Source organism: Ischnura elegans, chromosome 6 (genome assembly GCF_921293095.1).
Source record: "Ischnura elegans chromosome 6, ioIscEleg1.1, whole genome shotgun sequence".
NCBI lineage: Eukaryota > Metazoa > Arthropoda > Insecta > Odonata > Coenagrionidae > Ischnura > Ischnura elegans.
In genome coordinates, this window is record NC_060251.1 from 15,292,171 (window position 1) to 15,317,510 (window position 25,340).

The following is a 25,340-nucleotide window of genomic DNA, read 5'->3' on the forward strand; positions in this document are numbered from 1 at the left end:
TTTTCAGTTGCAAAAATCCTCATATTAGCGTCTGAAGATAATTTTTGAAAAATCAGGTGCTCAGCGTAATGGAAATTGCTCGGCAAGACAGATGTTGACGAATCAGTTATGTCCTTCAAAACTACGCGTTTCTATACGTTAGATAAGCGATTACTATTTGCAGCATAAATTCCGCGGGATACCCACTCGTGGCAGTAAATTTAGCGCGCGCTCCGGAGCGAATCACCCCGCGCGATCTTTTCAATGTTCACCTCTGGGGCACCGACGTGACGGCGCGATGCTTACAAGAAATTCAAACAGGAGCATTTTAAAAATACGTCACTAAGGGAGAACTCCCCTACTTGCCGCTTGATTTTGACCCAGGGTTTCAGATGACTGACTCACGCTTTAAACCAAGGCCCCTCAGTTCCCCTTGGACTTGCGACTGGGTAGGGGAGGGGGGGAAGATAAGAAGTTTGTGTAAGAGGCGCACCCCCATTTTCGGCTGCAATGTTTGGGAAAAAAGGTGCGCCTCTTACACGAGCTTATACGGTATATATCTGCAGTCTTGAAGAATAACACTTCAGCTGCACTGAAGTTACTACGCCTATACTTCAGACAAGCAATGATCAAAATGCAATTCAAAGCACCAAAGTTGTCAATGTGGTAGACACCAAAGAAGAAAACTCAATCAAAGTACATTTACTTTCTTGATGTCCACCAGATTATTGGGATCATCAATGATGCCAAAACAATGCTGAACTCACAGCCAAATTTTCTTGGCATTAAAGGTAGTCAAGAAGTGAGAAATGGAATATGAAAAATTCTAAGCACCTCTAAGGAGATATGACTTCATCCACGCACACATCTTTGTCTGTCATTGGTATGTCCTCGACTAACTGCTCACTGAATGCAAGGGCAATGGTATAAGGTGAATTATCCAACAGAGCTGCACTCCGGACGAGGTACTCATCATAATATCCTTTGCCTCTCCCCAATCGCTTTCCTGTGGATGTGAAACCAAGTCCAGGAAGTAAAATCAGGTCCAATCTTCCTGTAAAAGGAGAAAATCATGATACTTTTAGGCGTTGCAAACTCTTTATCAATTTATTAGATCCTTATATGTAATTGGTATAAACCATTTTAGCCCTAGAGGAATCATCTGTTGCACCACAGAAAAGATGCACAAAATGAATAGGTGACATGCACGCAACAAATTTTATTGAGAACTATGATTAATTATTTTATTTTGATTACATAGTCTGACTTTTATGTTCACAAGTAACTATAACACATCATCATCATTAGTCAACAATCCTAAAGATTGGTTCGATGCAGTTCTCCATTCCTCTCTCCTATCCACTAACCTTTTCATAGCTACATACATATTTCTTCTCTTTTACATCCTTTATAACCTGTCCTATGTAACTCATTCGGGGCCGTCCCTTGCCCTTTTTCCCTTCCACTTTTCCTTCAACGATTGTCTTCATCAGACCATCGGGCCTCAAAACGTGGCCAACTAAGTTCCCGTCTTCTGCTTAAGGTTTTTAGGAGGCTTCTCTTTTCTCCCACTCTTCATAGCACTTCCTCGTTAATTACACGGTCAATCCATTTTATCTTCATCATTCTTCGGTAGCACCACATTTCGAATGCTTCTATTCTTGACTTCTCAGCTGCCGTCAACGACCAAGCCTCGCTTCCATAAAGAAGCATACTCCATATGTAGCATCTGATGAATTGTTTCCTTACTTCTATGCTTGTATTCTCAGCTGTAAGAATATTCTTCTTTTTGAAGAGAGCCCTCTTCACCTGCACTATTCTACTGACTATTTCATTCTTGCTTCTTCCATCATTGGTAATTTGCCTTCCCACATAAGAAAACTCTTTCACCTCTTCAAGCTTATGCTTTCCTAGGTTGATGTTTGTTTTAGCCTCCTCTATTTTGTTACAAACTAATATCTTAGTCTTCTTTTTGTTGATTTTCAGCTGATATCTGGCCATTGTCCTTTCCATATTTGTCAAAGTGTATAACACATGTCTTGAAGTTATTGGATATAGGACAGTGTCGATGTTATTGTAATCAACCAATTCTCTCGCCAACATTTTGAAAATTTTATTTTTGTATCAGATATATCATCAAAATGAGAGAACACATAAATAATAAAATGAAAATCAACCAAAAAAATAAACAAACAATTACCCTAAGAATTTTCATAAACAAGCATATAAATGAAAAAGTTATAATTCTCCACAAAACTTAAACGATAATAACTTTAAGGCAAATATCAATCAAAAAAGTTCAAGTAAATTTCACCTGTTATGCAACTATAATAAATAAAAACATGGATCTATTCCACATATTTTCTATTTCACCAATAATGATCTATGCTTAAATACTGATTCAATTTCAATTGCCTTATCAATAAGAAAACATACCACAGTGCAATTCATTTACTTACTATGTACCTCGCTTTTCATTGCTATGTTTCCATAGACTAATGACAGTACAATGGCACATTCATCAAGAAGTAGTAATTATCTTTTTATATGTATTTCAATATGGTTGAGAGGTAACTCTGAATAAATTTCATAATAATTCTACTTAATAATAACTGAAGATACATAATTTATTGGTCGAAGAAACAGCTAAATTCATGATGGATAAAAAAAAAGACTTCTGTATAGACTTAGGCATGAACTCCAACTTGGAATATTTATATTTCTGATAAAACAAACAGTATAAAAATTAATACAAGAATAATAGAACAGTAGGGCAGCAAGATAGCCTAGTGGATAGAGTGCTTGGCTATGCTGATTGAGGAGTAACATGTTCATATCTCCGAGGAGGCCATTGGACACCACAAATAAAAATCCTCTAAATACGAGGTGGCCCAGTGAAAGGAACAAGCCCCTCTACACTGAATGTGTGAAGTTCACATGCATGAGGCCTAGTCCAAGGTGGGCTCTACCCTTACCAAACCTAATCTTTGGGTTGAATCACTGATTGTGAGTGAGTAAATAGAATAGTCCAAGTGAAGAGGGATTTCTACAGAAAGAGGACTCTCCTTACATCTGATAACATAAGATTTAAGGTACAGAATCAATTTACTACCCTTATTAGCCTCTCGGTTCCTAACCTACTTCTCCCTCTGCTGATTGCAGATCCATCAAAACTGGGAAATCCACCAAACCTAAGGCCGCTCCTCCCCCACCTATCTATTAACTCTCAATTAACTCCACCTTTTCCTCATGCAAAGAAATAAAATCTCATAAGTTGAAACCCTGAGCTTGTACACTGATAAAGAAATACATGCAAGAGGAAGCACCATCACATACCATTCGGGAGGTTAGCTCTCAGATATGATTCATTGAATTTAGACAGAAGCACTTTGGCAATAAAAAGTGATAAATATAGCATTCAATGTTACATTGACGAAGTTTAAAGTTTATCTCAAGAATTTTGTGCTTTTACGATGAGTGAGAATGATCAACAAAATTGAGAGTATGCAACTTGCGTGCCACCCAAATTGTCTGACTGGGGTAACACGCGTTCACTCTCGGTGCTATATTTTGGGAACCAAAGGGAAGAAAGGAAAGAAATTTGAAACGATGCTCTAAAAATGTCTACTAAATCGTTGTATATGACAAAAAAGTGATAGAATAATCCAAAAGTGGCATCATCTTCACTTATGTCAAAAAAACACCCAGAAATACCAAAATTTCAAAACTTTAAGTGCAACGCAGCGAGTTTTCCTGTAATCCAATTGCAAAAATAATTTTCATGATTTATTTTCTCACCAAATGGAACAAAACTGGGGGGCATCCCAAAAGAATTTCGAAAACTTTAAAAGTAAGGACCCAGCCCCTCTGATATTACTTAACGCTTTCGCACCGAATGTCAGCTACATCCAATGGGCATTTTCATATGATAAGAAAGGGTAGGAGGATCTAGTCCAGTGTCCAGGAACCCTCCCATTGAGTTGGGTCCCAAATCGAGAGAGTACCTGTGCAACTCTTCCCAAAGAAGAGCTCTGTAAAGAGGGGTTTGAAAAAAGAGGGCTTCTGCCTTAGCCATTTTTTCTGTATACTCTTAAACAACAATCCTATCAATGACTCCTTACTCTTCACAAAGGCCTCATTTGTTTACATTATTCCTCTCCAAATATTCTTACAGCTGTGTCTCTTTTCCTTAAGTTAGTACCCTAAATAGACTGCAGAAGTTAAGTCTTTTGTGATTGATCTTATTTACATAGTTCTTGTGCAGTTTTCTTCAGGAAAAAAGGCTTGCTATCCAACTCTTTCCATGCCTCTATTTTCTCCCCAGCATTTAAATACAGCAGTACAGATGACTGGGGCTAGCTTGGTTTCATGCCTTGGCCTAAGCTTGCCCACCCTTTTTTACTGCTGCCTACTCTCACTGCCTGTCCTTCCAATCTAATCCCAAACTATAAAGGATTTAAATAAATGCTTGGTGGGACTCAATTGTCAAAAACGTCCAATGCATAGCTTCTTTTGTTTTCACCAATGACTGGTGTGACCACATTCCTATTGAGGGAGCTTGCAGGGTAGTTTGCAGATACAAACCATGAAACCAATCATGCACTTGAATGTTTTTCTATGAAACATTTTCTGATGCAGAAAGTAAAATGATGAAATAGTGTCCGCAATGGGGAAGTTGCATGAAATTTTTTTCATCAAAATAATATATGATTCTTATAGCAATTTTCACCAGGAATCCATTTTCATCTATCAAACTTCTCGTAAACCATTGATTTTATCATGAAATTCATTCTAAAACAGTGAAATGCGTCTGCAAACGCGAAGTTAGCTCTGATTGTTGGTGACGTCATTTCTCCCTAAGGCGTTTTCGTTTTGCATCTACGGCCGCAGAAGCTACAATGAAGCAGTCGTTGAGTAAGAGAATACATATTTCGGTATTTTTTTAATCCGTGTTTTCTCTCAGACATTTTATTACGTTATTTAGTCACGTCAAGTATATTTTATCCATTTTCTGTATTCGTAGAACAAGAATATATCGAATATATGCAAAATGGAAGACGGTTTCGTGAAAAGGCTGTTGCGATAATCTCCCAAAGGTGGATTTCATAATGATGGCATTATATTTTAAAAGTAACCCAGACTTTTTGGCTGCAGAATGTAGAGAAGTGAAGGCTTCGCGGTAAGTTTTTCTAGTTTATTATGGCATTACTGGACCAGCTTTTACGAATACAGTAGTAGCTACACGGCCTCCGTTGAAAATTTCTGCATGAAATGTTGATGCATCTAGTTAGTGCAAATATAGTTTATATAGTACAAGTTATGATTTTTTGCTTTCTGTATGATATCAGCTTTTTGATTCAGTATGTTGTGAAATGCTTTCTGTGCGCAGATTTAAGGTAATTTTTCTGTACACATTATGCGCATCATACTATGTACAGTTTTAAGGTGTGTTCTGTATGCATACTGTCTGAAGTGTGTACAGGTTTTGACAGGTTATGAACTTTTGTAGCCACTTTTATAGTGGCTACTTAACGATAGGCATAAGCATAAGATAATACAGCTTTTAATGTTAGCTATGAAACTTCTATTAGATGACTACAAAATAATTATAAGCTATTTAGCAAACGTATGACAAAATTCAATCATTTATGTTAAATAGTATTAGGTGCGCAACTAATCTCTCGCTGTTTTTTAAACGAAAAATACATCTTTATTTAAAAAAAGGCTGTAAATGAATCATTCAAAGTATTTTCCGTCGCTTCCTAAAAAAATTCCCCATCATTGAGGCAGAGCCCGAATATCGTTATGGTAGAAGTGATTTTCTTTTAAAGCTATCCTCTAATCCTGCTTTTTTGCACCAAACGGTTGTCAATGCAGGAATGAAGGACAAGCAACTTGTATTCCCTGACCTTTATTATTACTCTCTCCACATGGGTCCTAAAGCTTTCTATTTGCTTAGTTAGCTTAACTTCATCTTGAGAGCTCTCTACATTCTTGTAAACTCTTGGTGATCTAATTAACTCTCAAATTTTACCACTGAATGAGTGAACAGTTAGTTTGAACGCGCGATCTACTTTTACCCCACAGCCGTTTAGAATTTGCTCAAGAAATCCAGTCTATGCGAATGACACTATCTATTGCCCGGCCACCATTACCCCTCGAAATGAAATTTTCTAAAGAAGAATCATATGATTTATTTTTTTTTGATTGAGTTTAGATAGAAATATTTGAGCTATAAACAATTCATTGATTTTATAGTTATGTTAAAAATGATTCCTTTTGAAATAATTGCGTTTGAAAAAACATTATTTCTAATTTTCTTCACTATCAGCAGTATAATGCACTGATTAGTACTGTAAAGAAACGGATTTAGTTTCCTTTGCAATTCCCTTTTTTACTTTACACCTATTGCAGCATAATAAACTAAGCGCAATTTGTTAAACTGATCGCAGTAAAAAGAACTGATCCATACTATAGAAAATGTCACTCACTGCAGTAGGTACTGATCTATTTTTTATGCTCCAATTCAGGTAAAACTTTGCCAAATTGGGTTACCTAGCTTTTCAATTTCTATTTCTAAACAATCAATAGTTGACTCTACATGTGAAGGCGAGCAGGAAAGGGAATTGGCATATTTAGCAACATCTTATTTTTGTCAACCCAAAAAACTATATTTTTCAAGAGACTAGCAATCGGAATAATGGAAGCAGAGAAATATCGTGCCGCTGTCGTGGGTGAGACATGAGATCTTCTAGGCTAAAATATTGAAGGATTTGTTGAGTATAATTTTCCTAAACATAGCAATAACAGGTAACCCAGTCTTTCCTGATAGCATATCGACAATAAAATAATCTTCACAATCTACTCTTAAATACAATGCTGCCTTTTTTCCAAGAAAAACACAATATACTTGACCCTTTGGCTACATATCTCCCTATCTGATTCCAGTCAGTCACTTATCATATTCATAGGAGAAGTAGCAGCATTGGCGGAAATACATAGGTTTCTTTTCTGAACACCAACAATTTTTGATTCTGGTTTCAATTGGCATGACTTTTCCTGACCTCGACTTTCCACCACTTCCTCAGGTTGTATTTCCTCCTATGGCTCTAAGTCAGTTGATTGGAGGAGGTAGTGATTATGCATCAGTGAGTTTCTTACAAATTATACACTGCTAGGTAGCAAATATGGTTTCGAGGGAGTTCAGTTGGAATACTATGCATGTGAATCAATTGATTTCGGAGAGAGGGAGGGTAGCCTACTGTATGCACCCTTTAAGTATTCTTATCATGATTAATCATTGACGAATTCAAAACATTCAATAAATGTAAGACATCGGGTACTACGAGGGCCGTCAACCTACGATAACTCAGCAAAAACAGCATGCAAGCGACAGGCGGGTACTGCGCGAACAGGACAACTGCACGTCCTCCGCACCACACGCTCTAGTAATTTCTCAGCATAGTTCTGTCGTAATTACTTAAGGTAAAGTGATCTTCACGAAAAAATCCCGTCGTTTTCGTCGACAGATTGTTCTTCCTCTTCATCGCCTTAACCCACTTCTTTCTTCTCGCTTTATTATTCGACGTAAGGACGAATATTTTATTAGAATTTCGAGATGTATTTCAACGCATAGGCACCACGCAATATTTATTATTCGATATTATAAACAGCACTTCACGTAGGTAAACATACCGTCTTCCTGGCGTACGTATACCGTAACAATCTCGAAGCTCCACGCTTCGGACGTCAGCAACTCTGTTTGGGGAGAAATGACGTCACTCCTCTTGGACACACTACTTTCGTTCGCACCCCCCACTCCTCCACTCTGACCTTTAATATCTTGAAAACTAATGCTAGTATTGAAATTTCCCCGGGTAGATATCTTTCCTAGAGGTTTACTACATATTGACAGAGTTTTCAAAAAATGTGAAAATTCCCCATTTATATGTTTTATGGTTATCAGATCCTCACGTATTCACTGACAGATACCATATTTCTCCGAATATAGTCCCCCTCTGAATATATTCCCCCCCCCCCTAATTTTGAGGCTTCAGTTTTGGGAAAAGCTAAAAAATGCATTTGAATATACATAGTCCCCCCTTTACTTTTACCACAGGCATTTTTGGAGAAAAGGGGGGGACTATATATTCAGACATACTTATACGGTAATGGATAACCATGAGCAGATTTGTGTTAGTAAATAATTATTAAAATTCAGTACCTGCATCAAGGACGTTCTCTCTTATCTCATCCTTTGGAGGCTGTTTAATATTCCATTTATTTTTAGGCAAATCCTGGTAGTCTTCAAGTGACAAAATTTGAACCATTTCCATTGGTTTCCCCTTGAAGTACTGTGGAATGTAACATTCTTTCCCTTGTGCAAAGATGTCGTGGAGAATCTCCTCAGTCTGAACCTCTTTATCAAAGCTTAGATAAATGGACACACTTTCAGATTCTTGGTACTTTGGATGCTGGAGCACCTAAAAGAAAATAATATTACCATAATACATATATTACTGAGCTGATCAAGTGAAATAGATCTGGTCAATAAGATGAAGCCATTCATAATACAATGGAATAAAAGTAATAAGCAATACTATACAGACAGTAGTCATATTCAATGACACTCTCTACAAAGCATTCTTATAAAGATAAATTTTGTATGAAATACATTAGGTTTACAAGTAAAAAATATAATCACAACTAAAATATGCATTTTAAGATTCTCATCTAGTTTTAATACAATTTACTCTTGAAAATTGCTGGAGTACAAAAAGATTTTTATGCAACTTATGAGCTTTCTGTATATGTTTTTGAGAAGCTGGGTGATGAGGGCCTAAAATATTCAAAGCCCTTCAAGCCCAGCCAAACAGCGAGTGTGGGACGTTTGCCAAGCTTAACAGGATGGTGCATCCCCATCCAGTGATTGTATTCTCGTTTATACTTGATTTTATGGATATTTACTTGTTTTCCCGATGGCAATGTCAATATGTTTTCACAAATTCTATCACCCAATTACACACTGATTTAAAATTTTAAAATATTGCAGAAAGGATACATTTAGCCATGTTCAGGGAAAAAAGAAAGAAAAATGTATTCCCTCAGAAATATGCACTGAGTAGGTAACTCTAGGAACTCTACTTAGAATTATGATGCTAACCATGGGCGCACCCAGCGAGCTGCCCCTCCCCCCCAACCAAAACCAATGGAAAACCATAGGATTTTTGCCCATTGATGAATATGAAAGAAACATTCATGTACAAATATACGGAATATGAAGCTCACATGGATAAAAACAATACATTTCCATCAAATTTAATTAGATCAGGGTCTTCAAACACCTTCCATCATTATGGATGAGAATATCTCCATGGATTAGGGGAAAGACCCAAAAGATTGTCCCAGGCCCTTAAATATCTCAGGATTACTCCTTGCACCACCACTAAAAATGCGCAGAAAATTTTTTGAGGGCCCTTCATGAACCCTTACCATGGGGGTCTAGGAATAGTAAGTGCCCCTTAATCCCCCCAATTCTCTGGGTAGCTCTCTATAGAAGAGAAGCACATATTGAGCATCCATAGCTTGAACATCCATGTACCCAATAAATATATTAACAATAACATCCAGACAAAAGATTAAGAAGACAAGAGGAACAGATATAACCCCTTAATCCAACACCCTTTTGATATTTGCAAGAGGAAATAACAGTGGGCTAACCTACGTACAATGTGACTTTGCTGGGTCACCTCAACATGCACACATGGAGCACAAATTCCACATGAGAAAAATCAGTTGATTTGAGCAGAATTCATGCCCCCAAATTTTCGACAGATACTACAACGTATAAGCTACCGAGGAGTCTTCTTCCCCATCAGATTTTTGTTAGCTTTATGTGGTTTATACTTCCAGACACTAGCTGTCACAAGACAGCCAAAAATATTTTTGTAGATCCAGGAAAATGTAACGCATAATGAAGAGGATGTTTTTTTCTTTTTAACAACACACAAAACCCCCTGTGACAATATTTGTGACAGAAAACATACGGCATATTGGTGGCAATTGACCTCTAGTCGAGATATCTTCTGCACACGACTGTCAAGTCTGCTTGAGCCATAAATTCATATCAATGGCCTCAAAGAGGGCAGAATTTGTATTTTTTTAATCCTGCAGTGAATAATTTGCAAAGGTAACTCAAGTAATAGAGCATCAGATATGATGTTTGCGATTTGAATTCAAAAACATATCAATACAAATGGTTTTTCCAGCAAAAGTTTTGCATATGATGCCCCACCTTTTGCTCATCATGGGCGACCACCAAGCAATGAAACGATGTGTTTCGGGAGTTTAAGGTAAATATTCCACCCAAAGCATTTACGAATCTAGTACGTGAGGGCTCCTGGCACGAGCACTCACTTCGACGCAAACAAAGTGTCAGCAAACAAATTTAGCAACCACCACACCCCAACAATTAAAGATCCAAGGACCTCTCATCTTACCCCTTCGAGTTCAAAAATAACGCGGAGGGAGATAAACAAATGACGAAAGAAAAGGCGCCCTCCTTGAATCACATTCACGAACGTCTCATTCGTATCCACGCGCCCTACTTGGCTTGCGTTTGCCGTCGTCTAATTTCACATTTACTGCGAACACAACAGCATGGACAACCTTTCTAGTAATTGCTTCCGACTGCCGTTTTATTTCCTCGGGCGACAACCGGTCGATCCTTTCGGAGAGTTCCCTTCGAAGTCTGCTCTTCGCCTCGAACACCTCGGCGGAATCCGGCGAAGTCCCTGTGCGGCACCATGCGTCCATCTCTCATCAGCTGCTTGGCTATCAATGCCCCATTCCCTCCCCCTCGTTGCCCTACAAAGGCATGTCGCTGTTGCCATAGTTAGCGCGGGAAAATTCCTTCCGCCAGCGACACCTACAAAACAGATCAAAATCGTCCGAGACGCGAAATACAAACAGAGCTCTTTGAGGAAGCAACGCAATAGCTGTGATCTGAGGCTGTGACATGGGTGGGAGAGACTTGGAAGAGCCCCCCCCCCCCAACTTAAATAGTAATTTTTCCGAAAAAGTACGAAACCTCTACATTCAAGTGCAATGAAAACAAAAATATCAAAATTTTAAATAAATTTTAGCCATTGATAGAACTTAGCATGCTCTTCCCAGCGGCTAATTTAAACAAATTTAGGGAGGGCCCTGGGCAGGGGCGCAACTAGGAATTAAGCCTAGCGGGGTTTTAGGCACAACTAATACTGGCAGGGGCGGATCCAGGATTTCTTTCTGGGGGGGGGCACAAGCAAGGCCGTATCCAGGATTTTGTTCAGGGGGGGCACAAGGATACCTCGTCATACAAAGCGAACGAAATGACAATGGGACCGTATTAAAAATCTAGAAAATATTAAGGGTCTGGGGGGACACGTGCCCCCATGCCCCACCCCCCCTGGATCCGCCTATGAATACTGGGGTGTCTGGGGGTGTGGAATACCCGCCAGGGTAAGCAGGAGGTGCGGGGGCCCTGCCCAAGAAAAATTTTGATTTAAATGGTTCAAAATAGAGAGTTTTACGGCTTTCGGAGGGAAATTTTATTATTATTTACACTATTCTGTAAGTAATAATAATCCAATTAAGTAAAATAGTTTAAACTTTAAAAAATTCTGAGCACTGGGGGGGGGGGGGGGCGTTTATCCCCCAAATCCCTCCCCCTCGCTGCGCCACTGGCCCAGGGGACTTCCCTTTTCCACGACGGGAATTCCATAGCCCTTAATACCACAGCTGGATTGCTTGCCCCCAGCATAAAACTCTAAACTTCGCTGGGTTTACTAAACTAAACCATGCGCTGTGACTTGAGAAAAATGACGATACCACCACTGACAATGGAAAAACAAGTCAGATAATTAAAAGTCTTCAAAATAGAACCGGATCCTACTGCTACATCTACTTTTTCTTGACTACTAAGTTCCCTTTTTCAAACCTAAGGTTGGTTTGATTCGATGAGGGAAAAGCCCAACCTACACAAAGCCACAGGCGAGTGAATCAATCACATTGATAGAGAAAGAGAAAATTCCTTTCCCAGGACCACTTATAATTTTTTAAATTCCGTTTTTATTTTTTCAAATTCCTTTTCTAGGACCACTTCAAAGTCAAGCGCTTAACCCACTACAGTGGCGCCGACTCCATGGGGCCTGAGGGGGCCCGAGCCCCCTCAAAATTTGTTATGGGTGTGAGGAAAAATGTGTCAGGCTTGTCGATTTTCCCCGGAGTGTCCAGATATCGAGATTCGAGTTATCAGGGTTCTAATGTTGATCATATGACTCTTCTAAAATGCTTAAAAAACTTTAAACTCACTACTTATAAAATTTCCCGAGGCAAGATCACCGGTTTGGGCCCCCTCAATATTTTTTTGTAAGTCGGCGCCCCTGAACCCACAAGTCATCATTTCTACACAGCAATACTAGATGTAATGGAAATATTTTTCACACGAAATAAACGAACTGAACAAGATGTAAACAAACTCCATCACCTCAATCCTAACAAGACGACGGAATTTCCAATAAGCGGTGTTCTCCATAGATTCACGTCATTTGGGTGTTTTCAACTTCAATCTCGAACGCATAACACGCAGATGCCAAAAATCTCTCTTCCCTCACTACCTGAGGACCGACCTTGCCTGAGGCTGCGCCAGTATAATAATGGGATAATAACAAATGACGATCAGAAGGACAGCGATGATTGGTGGCGGATGCGAAGGTCGCGGGATCGGAACGTGAGTCGTCACGAGTGACATAACGAAGACGCGAGAGAGAAAGCCAGCATTCTTTACACAGTTTCGACTGCTTCGCTCGTGATTCAGCTGTTAGGTCTACGCGAGGCAGATGTTTCTGCTCGGAAAAGAAGTATCAAAGGCCACGGTCGGAGATAGCTTCCTCCCGTTTGTTTTCGCTCGTGTCGCTCGGTAAACTGACGCAGATTATCGCCAAGGCACGACGAGAAATGAGCAATGGGGTTCAAATCGAACTGCAAATACTCACAGAGATATGCATTCCATACAAACAGATATGCAACGACATCATGAGTGTCAGTTTCATGATCCGGCAACTTCCGCTGGTACACGAGAGACTATTTTTTAAGGCATTGACAATTTTTGTTCTCAGGGAGTCACCCAAAAGCGCACGCCAGTCCAAAAAAATTGAACAGGCGAAATATTGATTCACCTTAACGTGGACTTGAAATATAGTCACCCCGACTCCAATACTTAAGGGAGAAACAAGAAGAACCAATACGTAGATTACTAGATTAGAGCACTCTACGCTTTTTCGAGAGAGTCCTGGGAATCGCGAATTACATTTTCCACTTGGGATATTCACCACGTCATTCAGCTGTCCGCAGTTTTTCGCTGGTATTAAATTAGAAATTTTCGGTTATATAAGTGTGCTTCTGTGAATTTTTTGTTAGACATCGGAGCATACAGGGGGTTGCAGGTAATTTACGTTGGACAAGAAGTGACCCAAAATTTTGACAACAATTTAACCTCTTCTCCATTGGCTGATGTAATACCCCTCCACTCAATTATTTTTACCCTAAAATGTTAACTGCATGATTGCATACTTAATAGGCGCTGAGACCGTGGTCAAGTGATATTTAATTTTTGCGTGGAAAGTTATCAGTATTTTAAATTTTTTACTCAAACAATTTCAAGCCTTTTAATTAGGGATGGTCGGATCGGATACCTCGGATCCAAATATCCGTGGATATTGCCCTTCATCGGATACATCGGATCCTAAGTCGCGGAAGACGTCGGATCTGGGTTCGAAATTTTAAATAATAGCTTCAGTGAATGCAACGCCCCATAAGGGTGGAAAGAGTTACGATTCTCTCTTCGAATGCGCCGTCTCGAATTCGAATGCGAATCGATTTCACATCTTCCGGAAGGCCACTTTGCTCTACTTCATTTTACTAACATATCAATAAAAAAAATATAAAAAAAACATAATTTCTAAGTGCAATAATTCTTATTTGCTAGAAATGCAATCAATCAATGCGATTTTGACACTTATTTTTGGCGAGTGAGTCGATATATATATATATTTTATATTATAGAAATACAATATTTTCTTTAGCCTATAGGGACCGCAAGGTATTAGTCGGCTGCGGCGGCCTGGGGGCCCCGGGTTGAAGGGCCTTGATCTGCGTGCTCGTGGTATCGCAGGAGTAAAGATAGGGGAGGAGCAGCGGCGCCGACTCCATGGGGCCTGAGCCCCCTCAATAATTCGTTGGGAATATAGGCGCGAGGAAAAAATGTGTCAGGCTTGTAGATATTCCCCAGTGTCCAGATATCGAGAATCGAGTAATCAGGGTTCTAATGTTGATCATATGACTCTTCTAAAATGCTTAAAAAAAACTTAAAACTCACTACTTATAACATTTCCTGGGGCAAGATCCCCGGTTTGGGCCCCCCCAATATTTTTTGTAAGTCGGCACCCCTGGGGAGGAGGAAGGGGGAAATGGTATGGGAGAATATCGATGTCGTCTCAGAGACGACGCACAGAGATCCCAAATCAAAAAAAGGTGGTCGAAGTTAATACCGCTCTTATATTTACTCACTGTTGTATTATGAAGAAGCGTTTCATATGATTTTTATCATTTAAATTTTAAAGTAATATGGCATAAAGTATAAACAATTTTCTTCCCATTATAAAACAATAAAGTAAACCAGATCATAAATATTTGTACACGAAGGTACTAAGTTAAGCTCTATATATTTTTAAAGTTCATAAATTGTCTGAAAGCTATTTTTTTAACGAAGGTTTCTGAAAATGAGTGATTTACCGAGACAGACGTTTTCAATCCGAAGATCCCATGCTCGCCGAGTTCCACAGACTACAATGAGTTGCGAAATAGCCATAATACTAGCCTACATCATACCACATGGTGTAGAATACGAATAGTGCTTTCAAAAATTCTTTGGAAAAGTTAAAAAAAATGACTTTCGACCACCTTTTTTCGATTTGGGACCACTGTGCGTCGTGGGCTACCACGAGCGGAACCGATTTTGCAGTATCTAGAGAGATGGAAGATTATTCTTCTAAGACGAACCAGGGATTTTCTTATTTATAGATTTTTACTTTTTTATCATGGGAAAGGGTGAGTGAAATTCTTATGCCCAAGCGGTACTGAAAGTTCGCTATGAAGACGAAAGTTTAGAGCAATAGTGTTTCATCACTTTAAGCGGATGGAAGCGTTTCATTTTATTCCGCAGGAAAATGCTTCTCTTCTCCACGCTTCATCGGTGAATTCGCGAGAAGATCAAAGTTTCGATGCGTAATCTCAGACGACCTCTAAGTCCTAATCTCCATTTATCGCTGGATTCAACAGACACAAACGCAGTAATAAAATTGAGAAGCGGTATAAATAGAGATTAATCCCAAATGGTTTTGCTTAGGACATTGTAAATCATATCATACAAGCTATTTTTAAAAAAGGTTTACAATAGCATCTGCAATTTCAGGGGAAGAAATGTTTAAGTCTATTTTAAGAGCTAGTTCCCCTTAAAATAGACTTTTACATTTGTTCCTCCTGTATACTATACGTACTTACCTACTTTTAAATATTTGAATCTTGTTAGAGGAAACAAGAAGCTGAATAAAATAAAATCTTCAATGGCGAAGGAAGGGATATGGCGAAAGAATAAGGAAAGGGTCGTAAGGAAAACAATTAAGTAATTATTGTGCGACATACAATAAAAATTATTTAATGAAGAAATTCAGAAGAAAGATACCTACTTATTAATATAGTCCTTCAACATATTTGTGTTGCATATAATTTCGAGAAAAATTGTCCCCGTTGAATTCTTGTAAATACTTTAAGTGCAGAATACGTACAAAATGAGAAAAAAATTCTAGATGTGTTAGATTTCCGATACGTGGGCGAGTAGAGGATTGATATTAGGCCTACTGCAAGGGGGAAGGGACAAGGGAATTAGGGGCGCAGCTAGGAATTAAGGCTTGGGGTGGGGGTCCAGGTGCAACTAATACCGGGGTGTGTGGGGGTATAGAATACCCACCAGGATAAGCGGTAGGTGCGAGATTAATAAATTGCGGAATTTTAAGATACATGGTTCAAAATGGTGAGTTTTACGGCTTTCTGAGGGATATTTTATTAATACTAACACTATTCTATTAGTAATATCAATCCAATTAAGTAAAATGGATTAAACTTATAATTACTCAACAATAATTACTAATTTCTAAATTATGAAACAATAATATAAATAATCCATTCTCCATTCCAAACTCCTCAATAGCAAACATTCGGTGTGTAATTTAAAACTACCGCATCTAAAAAAATTAGCTTACGGATGTATAATATACTTTAGTGGCAGGGAGCAAAGGGGAGGATCAGGAGAGGGGGGGCGGCAAACTGGTCTTTGCCCTCCTGACCAAACTCCCACTTCCAGCCCAGCCCTAGTTGGCGGCTTATGCAATTGAACACATGCGTCCGCAGATTAGGAAAGAAGAGTGTCAACAACATTTTTTGGAGCAATTATGTCATCCATGGATAAGCCCTCCTACCGTGAATTCGGTATGATCTACTAACTTGCTCTTGCTAACAGTGTGAGTCAAGCGGTGCATGACTGCTAACTTTGCTTTTTCAATTTTACCTTCGTTTCCACATCATCGAGGTCGCTAGTGCCTACGACAGCACGTGAAGAATCATGCACGGCGTCAATTTTAAAGCGTACCTACTCGTGGTAACCACAAATTTGGATGTACTGCATTCCATTAGCAATATTTTTAAACGTGTTTTCTTACATACGACCGATAAAAACAAAACATCGGTGTATAAAAAAAACATATTCGACGTTTTTATTCGCGAAATCTGGCGATGACTTTCTTTACAGCCACAGTGTATTAGAGAAGACATCTCCACGAGTACAATCAACACTAAAGTGCACTATAATTATAAATAAACTTCTCCCGGGTTTGCGCAGGTCGGCGATCGCCGAGGGCCCCGAACTTATGAGGCCTCCACAACGCTCTCGTTTATCGTGAAGCGTATGAGAGAGGTGTAATAAAGAAAGACTCAGATTATTCGAACCAAAGTTTATTTTGCAATTATAAAATTCTAAGGTAAAATGGTCATATAAAAATTAATAAAATAAAGGGGCCAGAAGAATAAGAGAAACTAATTCTTTTTTGAAGGAGTTATTCGAAAAGATTATTTCAGAGTTTTTTTAAATGTTTGTAATATTAATTTATATAAGCTGTGAAATTCTCACTTTTTTTTCTAACGACATGTCTATTTTAATTAACTTTTATCTAGTTTTTGAGAGCCAAAATCCATTTCCGGGCTTGCAGTTGGCTAAAATTTTTCCGGGGAAGGGCCCCATCGTGAGCCCGAGCCGAGGGCCCGCATTCTCCCCAGACCGCCCCTGTGCGCGGGTAAGAAAATCTAACGTTATGGGTTCCCTCTCGTTACCCATCCTCAAGGCCACTTAAGGTAACGCGATGGGACCCGAAACGTCACCTGCCATAGATTTTCTTACCCGCACGCAAAACCGATATAAATTTATTCATTTCATTCGCCGGGGAAGCGATTCATACATGCACTGTAATTCACTCTATTTCACTTAAATTTTAATCGAATTATTTTTCTATGTACCCGTATTTCCAATTGGAAACTCAAGGGAAATTCAATAATAATAGCAAATACTACAAATGATATGGTTTCAATGGCATTAGGGGCACAACTCCCCGAATTGTGGGGTGGGGAGGGACCTGTGAATTTTTCTTCAGAATTCCGTTCTGTATACATGGAGGCGGGGGTAGGGGAGTTTTATCTTCTCAATATATAAAATATTGCGCACCTCAGAGGGGCGAACGCTAACCCCTTGCCCCTTCCTTCTCCCGCCACTGCCCACAAGCCCTCTTCGTATATCTGCTCAAAGAAAACAGTAGGAATAATATGATTATTGTGACGAGATGAGAGATGTCGAAACTGATCCTTGACATTCGCAACGCACGACAAACCTCCGAAGATAAAATCGCGCCACGGCGACCACGATGACGTATTAATCACCAATTTGACCCTTCTATCTCGTGGCAACCGCATTTGTCAACAGAAGGCGAGGAGAAGGGTGAGCGAGAAAAGCGAGTGGAACACGTTGATGCCATGACATTCGTCTCAATTTGGAAATTGTAGCAAGAAAGGAAAACAACTGATAGGAGTAGCAAAGGAAATATTCGATAAGAGATGTAGGACTCCCGAAAAAGGGAATATCGAACTCATCGATCTAGGATTTTTTGATCAGGGTTCCCACTCAAAATAAATTATAAAATCCACGGTTTTTTCCAGGTTTTCACGGTCTAAATGTCGTCAAATTCACGGTTTGTAGATAAACCATCTTACGCAGAAATATTGATCGCGCAATCATCGGCCGCACGTTTACTACAATTTTTAAAAGACCCGACAGACGCCGCGAATGTAAACGCAGCGATGAAAGTGCTATATATCTCATGACGTCACCTTTCGTAAGCAAAATTCTGGTCCGGCTAAAGGTTGCGAGTTGGAAATTGGGGGGACCAGGGTGCCAGGGAAGTTAAGAAGTGCCTGAATTTTTGCAAGGGCTAATGAACACTTTGGTTACCAGTCTTATGGCTTTGGTACAGGCTTAAGGTCAATGTGTCATCATGGCACACGGACCCTTAATAGCGCTGAGAATAAACTTGTGCAGATAATAAATGCGCGGACAGTGTCTGCGAGTGACTAACCTTGAAACATGATCGACATATCGATTTTTCTTTTGATCTGTCAATTGTAGTTCTATAATCAAGTTTGAGAGATTTTTTTAAAAGGTTTTATGACGAAATTCACGGCTTTTTCCAGGTTATTTCACGGTAGATACAATTCACGGCTTATTCACGGTGGAGTGGGAACCCTGTTGATAGAATGAAAGGGAGAAGCCCTTATTGTGGATTTCTGTAAGACGGAAGTCCTTGAAGGAAGGGGATACTGCCAGTATAATTCGTAAATACTCCACGCAAACCTACCTTAACTTATCGGTAAAACACCTTAATAATAAGCAGAAAAAATGCTCAGAAGGTGGCTCTCATGTGAGCGGATAGAGCAGGGCCACCCACAAGCAGGGCCGGTTCAAAACATTTTTCTAGTGTAAGTGAAAAACACTCCGCCCCCTCCCTCAATCTTTGATCTCCTTGTTCGATTAGTACTGAACATTAGATTGAGTGCTAATGGCGCCCCCATTAGTTTCGCGCCCTATGTGGCCACATACTTTGCTTACTGCTTAACCCGTCAATGCCCACGGGTGCCATATGGCACCCAGTGCGGTGCCGAGCCAATACTTCTGCAATGCATTTCATATTTGAATTTTAGCATACATTTCTGTGCACATGCTTCGTACATGGTTTTCTCTATTATTCAATCAGTTTTAATTGTGTTGAGCACATTTGTATAATATTTTATAAAAGTGAAATATGTGTGATTAAAAAAAAACTTTGGGCGCTGATGGGTTAACTGGCTCTGCCCACTGGGGGGGATACATAGTGGAAGTTGTGCCACAGAAAAATAATTAGGGGGTGGGAATAAAAATTGAAAGGGGTGATTTTTAAAATGCATGACATACACCACGGAGGGGGGATATATTGCGTTCGTGAGGGAGGGATACACCATCAGCATTATTGGGGAGGATGGGCAACCGAAGGAGAGAGCATTTGCTAGGGGGTGGGGAGGTAATTTTGAGGGGGTTAACACCCACAGAGTGGACACTATTATATCATCCTGTATTTCCCCTGACCTTTTCACATCTTTCTGGAAAAACTTTTTGACACAAATTTTACTAAATGCGTACAGTGCGACCTCGTTAATCTGACTCATATGCAGCTGTGGAATATTTGGATAATTGAAAACGCTGGATTATTACGCACATACAGGAAAAGGACTCAATGCACGAAAAGTTTTTTAAGGTATAATATTGCAATTAAATATGTATAGTGACGACAACTCTCTTAATATACTGTTAACTGTGCACAGCTTAGGGTGTGAGTCAAGGCAGATAACCCAATTAATAATAACGATTATGGTTGAAAAAATCTGAAAAACACTGTGACTCAGCAAAGAACACTCCTTTTCCTGATTGTGCATCATGTAACCAAAACTTAACACAAATTTTGAACCGATGAAAACCTACATACATCATAATGAAATAAATACATACTATGAATTGAAAAAATCTTTTATAAAAAACTGATGAAATTACATTGGCCGAAGGAAGGTCGACAGCCGAGTATGCTGGATTACAGAGATTGTAAAGTACATATTCACTTGCACGGCAGGGTTTGTCTGCTTTTCAACTTTCAAAATTTACTGACTTTTCCTGATTATTATTGAAGGACAGTTTCAGAAATTTTACAGACTACTCACAGGTATATTTTTTTGTATGAATAATCAAAACAAACCCCTGTGCTACTAGCTATCGCACGCTATGTGGCTCACAGTTCTTGCCAATCTGCCTGGTCAGTTTCTCTGATCTCTGATAGATACCAAACATGTGTTTACCATTCTGACATCGCAAACCAACATGCACTGATCATGTGATCCATGCAAATTCAAAACATCCTCCTAGTCAGAAGCTAGCAGCCTTCCGCAATATGGTCCACAGAGCCATTGTTATTCCCCTAACAAATGAGGAATACCATAAGGAGTTAAACATCATTAAAGCTATAGCTACAGCTAATGGTTTCACGGCTGCTATGATAGACAACATGGTAGCGAAAAAGAAAAAAGAAATTTCCCTTAGGCAGATATATTCGTTGGATCCTAGAGAAGCTCAACGCTGGAGAAAAATAAATTATATTGGAAGTGCTTCCCTAAGAGTAGGTAAATTTCTTAATCACCTTGGCATCAAACCAGCCTTCCACAATAGAAAAAACCTAAAATGTCTGCTTCCCAGTGTAAAAGACCGTGTGGATATCAGGGACCAAAGTGGAATTTATAGGCTTAAGTGTGGGGATTGTACGGCGTCATACATTGGACAGACGGGGAGAAGTCTGAAGGTCAGAGCAGAGGAGCATAAGAGGGACTTTGAAAACAGGGAAGGAAAATCCCAGTTCGCGGCACACCTCCTAGAAGATGGACACCGGGCTGACTTCATCCCAGAAATGCTGCAACGAGTTAATAAAGGGAAAAAAATGGATATCTGGGAACAGTTGTACATCGTTTCTGCCATTAGTAGGAAAGATGTTATTACTAATGACCATGTTTTTCCCTTCCATTCTCCGATCCTTGACCTCCCTCAGCTAATCGGGGAAAAAACCCTCCGAGCACCTGAAAACAGTCACCTTCCCCCCCTCCCCTACCTCAACCCAGACCAACGGTCGATTTAAATTCCCGACCCTCCTTTCCACCCCACCTTCCACCCCCATTTCTCAAATGTTGCGAGTGTGCAAATTGTTTATATATATATTGGTACGGTTAATTTCTTTGTTAGTCTTGAAAATGCTGCAGTGCAGTGAAAAATGTTGACTCGTGTGTAATAAAAATATTTTATGTGGAAAGTGCAAAGTGTTTTCACTTCATATTTCATAATGGATCTCCACAAAGTATCTGCCTCATCCATCCAATTCATAATATACAAGTTATTTGGTTTTACAAATCCCAGTTTATACGAATGGCAATGGTCAATTTTATCCTCATTTGAAAAAGGACAGATTGGCACCCATGCGATGCCATTCCACGTGACATCACAGAGATCTAGTTTCTATACGAGTAGATAGGAGTTTTACATCGTTTGAGATTACCAATGCATGCATGAGGCAAAGACTTCACGGAAACATGTCCCCTATTAAAACTGCCTATGTTCGGAAATTTTCCTTAATTTGATAAGGTATTAATAATCCTTATTTAAGCCAAGCGCTATCTGCTAGCTGGGGACTCTGCTACCTGCTAGCAGCCTGCATCGCCGCGGCACACACATACTTGCCCCAAGGTCACTTCACTTGCGGCAGCGGGAACCAGACTGACGTCACACGAAGTTTTCCCAGCATTCATACTTACCCGTCGACTTTTCGCGTGCTTGAAAATTTTCACTTTTCATTTAATCGCAAAAAATAGATATCATCATTTAAAAATCTAAAAGCGAGAAATGCGTACTCCAGGAGTAATAATCTTTCGATTAATGCAATAAAAAAATAATAGGAGACCACCCTATTTAGTGGTAAAATTTACCAAATGCAATATTTTTATATACGATCTTCCTGGTGTATTTTGTAAAAAAGGATTCTTGGGTTCTTCATAGGGTGATTGGCTGCATGTCCAATGACGTTTCGAAGAACAACTTACTCTTCTTCGTTAAAACTTTCGCGGGTACTCGTCATTATGATTAAAAACTTTAGGGCTATCTCGCTGCGTCAATTCTTGACCAAAGATAAAGCTTCAAGAATTTTATACTTATTTGAACGGGATTAAAGACAACATAAAGTTTACAATGCAGGTGGAGAAGACGGAAAACTTCCATTCTTGGATGTTCTCGTGGAAAAGAAGACGGATGGAACATTGGGGCATACAGTGTATCGAAAACCAACAGCAACAAATCGGTAACTGCACGCTTTATCTCACCATCACCCAGCCCAAATTAATGGAGTGGTAAACACCTTGATTCACCGCTCCTACACAATAAGTGACCAGGACAACTTTGCCGAAGAGAGACGGAAGCTAGAGGCCATTCTACGGGGAAATGGATTCGACAACAGAGTTATCTCTCGCACTTTTAATATAGCCATCAAAAAGAACGAAATGAAAAACAAGACCGCAGAAGCCGCGAACTCATCCATAAACGACCTCAGCGACCAGAAGAAAGCCTCCCTGCCATGCATTAAGGGGACGACTGACGTAATAGGAAATATTCTACGAAAATTCCAGATAAGGACAATCTTCTTGCCTCACATACAGATAAAGCATCTCCTAAACACCGTCAAGGATATAACTCCACTACAAGTGGAAGGGGTTTACCAAATTCCTTGCCAGACCTGCGGGAAGAACTACATCGGCGAAACAGGCAGGTCGGTCAAAACACGCCTAGAAGAGCACGCGAGAGCGATTCGACTGGGGCAATCAACAAAGTCTGCGGTAGCCGAACACGCAGCGCTTGGCCACATCATCGACCTCAAGGAAGTGAAAATATTCGCCAAAGTTAAAAGGTTTTAAACACAGACTCGCCACAGAAGCCATTGAAATATCCAAAGAAGATAAGAATAATTTCAACAGAGACACCGGCATTAAAATTAGCCGTATGTACTTGATAATAAGAAAAAACCCGTAATAAGAAAAAACAAGCAGCAACCAACCCCCCCAACCTCCGGCTCCCCTCCCCCCACTACCTCTGACGCAGATACCTATATAAAAGATCTTTAATTCCCATCTCTTCATAATCCCTTGAAAAAGCGACCAGCATCGGTCGGGAAATGTTGGGGCCACCCAAGAATTGACACGGGGACATAGCCCAAAAGTTTTTAATCATAATGACTTACTCTTCATTCTCAGGTGATCTTCTGAATCAAGAACCTTCTGAATTTCTGATTCTTCAGAATATCCTCTGAGCATGAAGAACAAGTTGCTCTTCAAAAATTGGGAGACATGCAGCCATTACCAGGTGGAGAACCCGAGAATCCTTTCAGCAAATTTTTCTCTTCTTTTATCATTCATGTTCTCCCACTCATCACAAACCAGCAATACTTCAGTATAATAACACTTGTGGTAGCATAGGGTGTTTATAAATGGATATCTGGGTTTAAACGCTTTATAATATTTATTGCATTATACTTACAGTTATAAATTCTATATCAAATGAAAGAGCAACTCAAAAACTTTTGTTATCTAGCAGCAATACACTTGTGCGTGAAATGTTTCCACCGCGATCCGCTAGAAAGCGGTAGTAGCAAAGATGGCGACTAGTGAACAGAAAGCGTTTTGTATTTTACAGTTTGCAAAGACTGGATCGGTAGTTACTGTGCTACGTTTGTTATGAGTGTTTACATGTCCACTGAGGTGAAAGGTCGATTCATCACCGAAGGTAGCATAATCCAGAAAATCATCATCGTCATGAAAAAACATTTCCACAGTGAAGTTGGCAGGTGGCTGTAGGCTTTAGAGCCTGTAATAACTGCAACCGGTAAGGACGTAGTTGTAAGCATTTCCTTAAAACTTTCCAAGCAGTCGACAAAGGAATTTCTAATTCACGACTGGGCTTCTGGACTGATTTCCTTGGGCTATGATTGAACGAATCTCTCACTCGCTCAACAGTCTCTTCGCTAACACTTGGTCGTCACGTGCTCTTCCCTTTACAAAGGCAGCCTGTATCTTCAAACTGATGATACTATCTATGGATGCTATTGTCACTTGGAGGATCACAACCCAATTTAATGAGGAATGCACGTTGCACAGATTCAGTCTTTGCTGTAAAACACAAAACGCTTTCTGTTCACTAGTCGCCATCTTTGCTACTAGCGCTTTCTAGCGGATCACGGCGGAAATATTTCACACACATGTGCATTGTTGCTCAAAAATAAAACTGTTTGAGTAGCTCTTTCATTTGACATACAATTTATAACTGTAAGTATAATGTATGTAATAAATATTATAAAGCGTTAAAACCCCGATATTCATTTATAAACACCCTGTACATTTACAAGAGATATTCCATTTGAAAAATTTGAGATGACAGCAGCAGACATCTTGGAATTTGGCCACTCAATTTGATTATCAACTGTGGAGTACACTCTTAGTGACCTTTGTACTTGAGTGAGTTCTTGCAATACCAATGAGGCAACTGACTTCGATGAGTTTGACTTAGGATTAAGACTTGAGTAATATCATGATTGAGAGAAGGAATTTCTAATGAGAGTACATATAAAAAAATAAGAAACCAAGGAAGGCTGAGGAGTATCTGAGTTGCAGTGACCTGCTTGGCATGCATGTGACATCATCAACTTACCTATTTGCAAAAGGGTTAAGGCAGTTGATTTTTTTGTGTCTATTACCTAAAGAAGTAGGTGGGAATAACTGGAATAACATGGGACTCTTAATTTTTTAAACTGTCACAGTAGACAAGACAGGATACGGCGAATAAGCTCATTATGAGAATAGATTGACGGTATTGATAGCCAGCAATAACCCACTACATGTACATATTTAAAGAATATCAAATATTATTCATAGAATTTTAAAGCAAGGAATATTTTGGGCAGAACTATATCTCATTTTAGCAAGGCTGCTATATCAATACCACTTCAGGAAATTTTCAAAAGTGATGATGTCTGAGGTTACAAATTAAACATCACAAA

At 39.5% G+C, this 25,340-nt stretch overlaps 1 protein-coding gene across 1 annotated transcript; it reads right to left on the minus strand.

Moving 5' to 3' along the window:
- Positions 1 to 536: 536 nt before the first annotated feature.
- On the minus strand, positions 537 to 10,852 carry LOC124160282 (5-formyltetrahydrofolate cyclo-ligase-like). The gene is made up of 3 exons (XM_046536109.1): positions 10,648 to 10,852; positions 8,204 to 8,462; positions 537 to 1,033 (listed from the first exon to the last, which is right to left on the minus strand). The coding sequence occupies exons 1-3, from the start codon at positions 10,792 to 10,794 to the stop codon at positions 816 to 818; spliced, it is 624 nt and encodes a 207-aa protein (XP_046392065.1). The 5' UTR covers positions 10,795 to 10,852; the 3' UTR covers positions 537 to 815.
- Between the last annotated feature and the right edge of the window lie 14,488 nt (positions 10,853 to 25,340).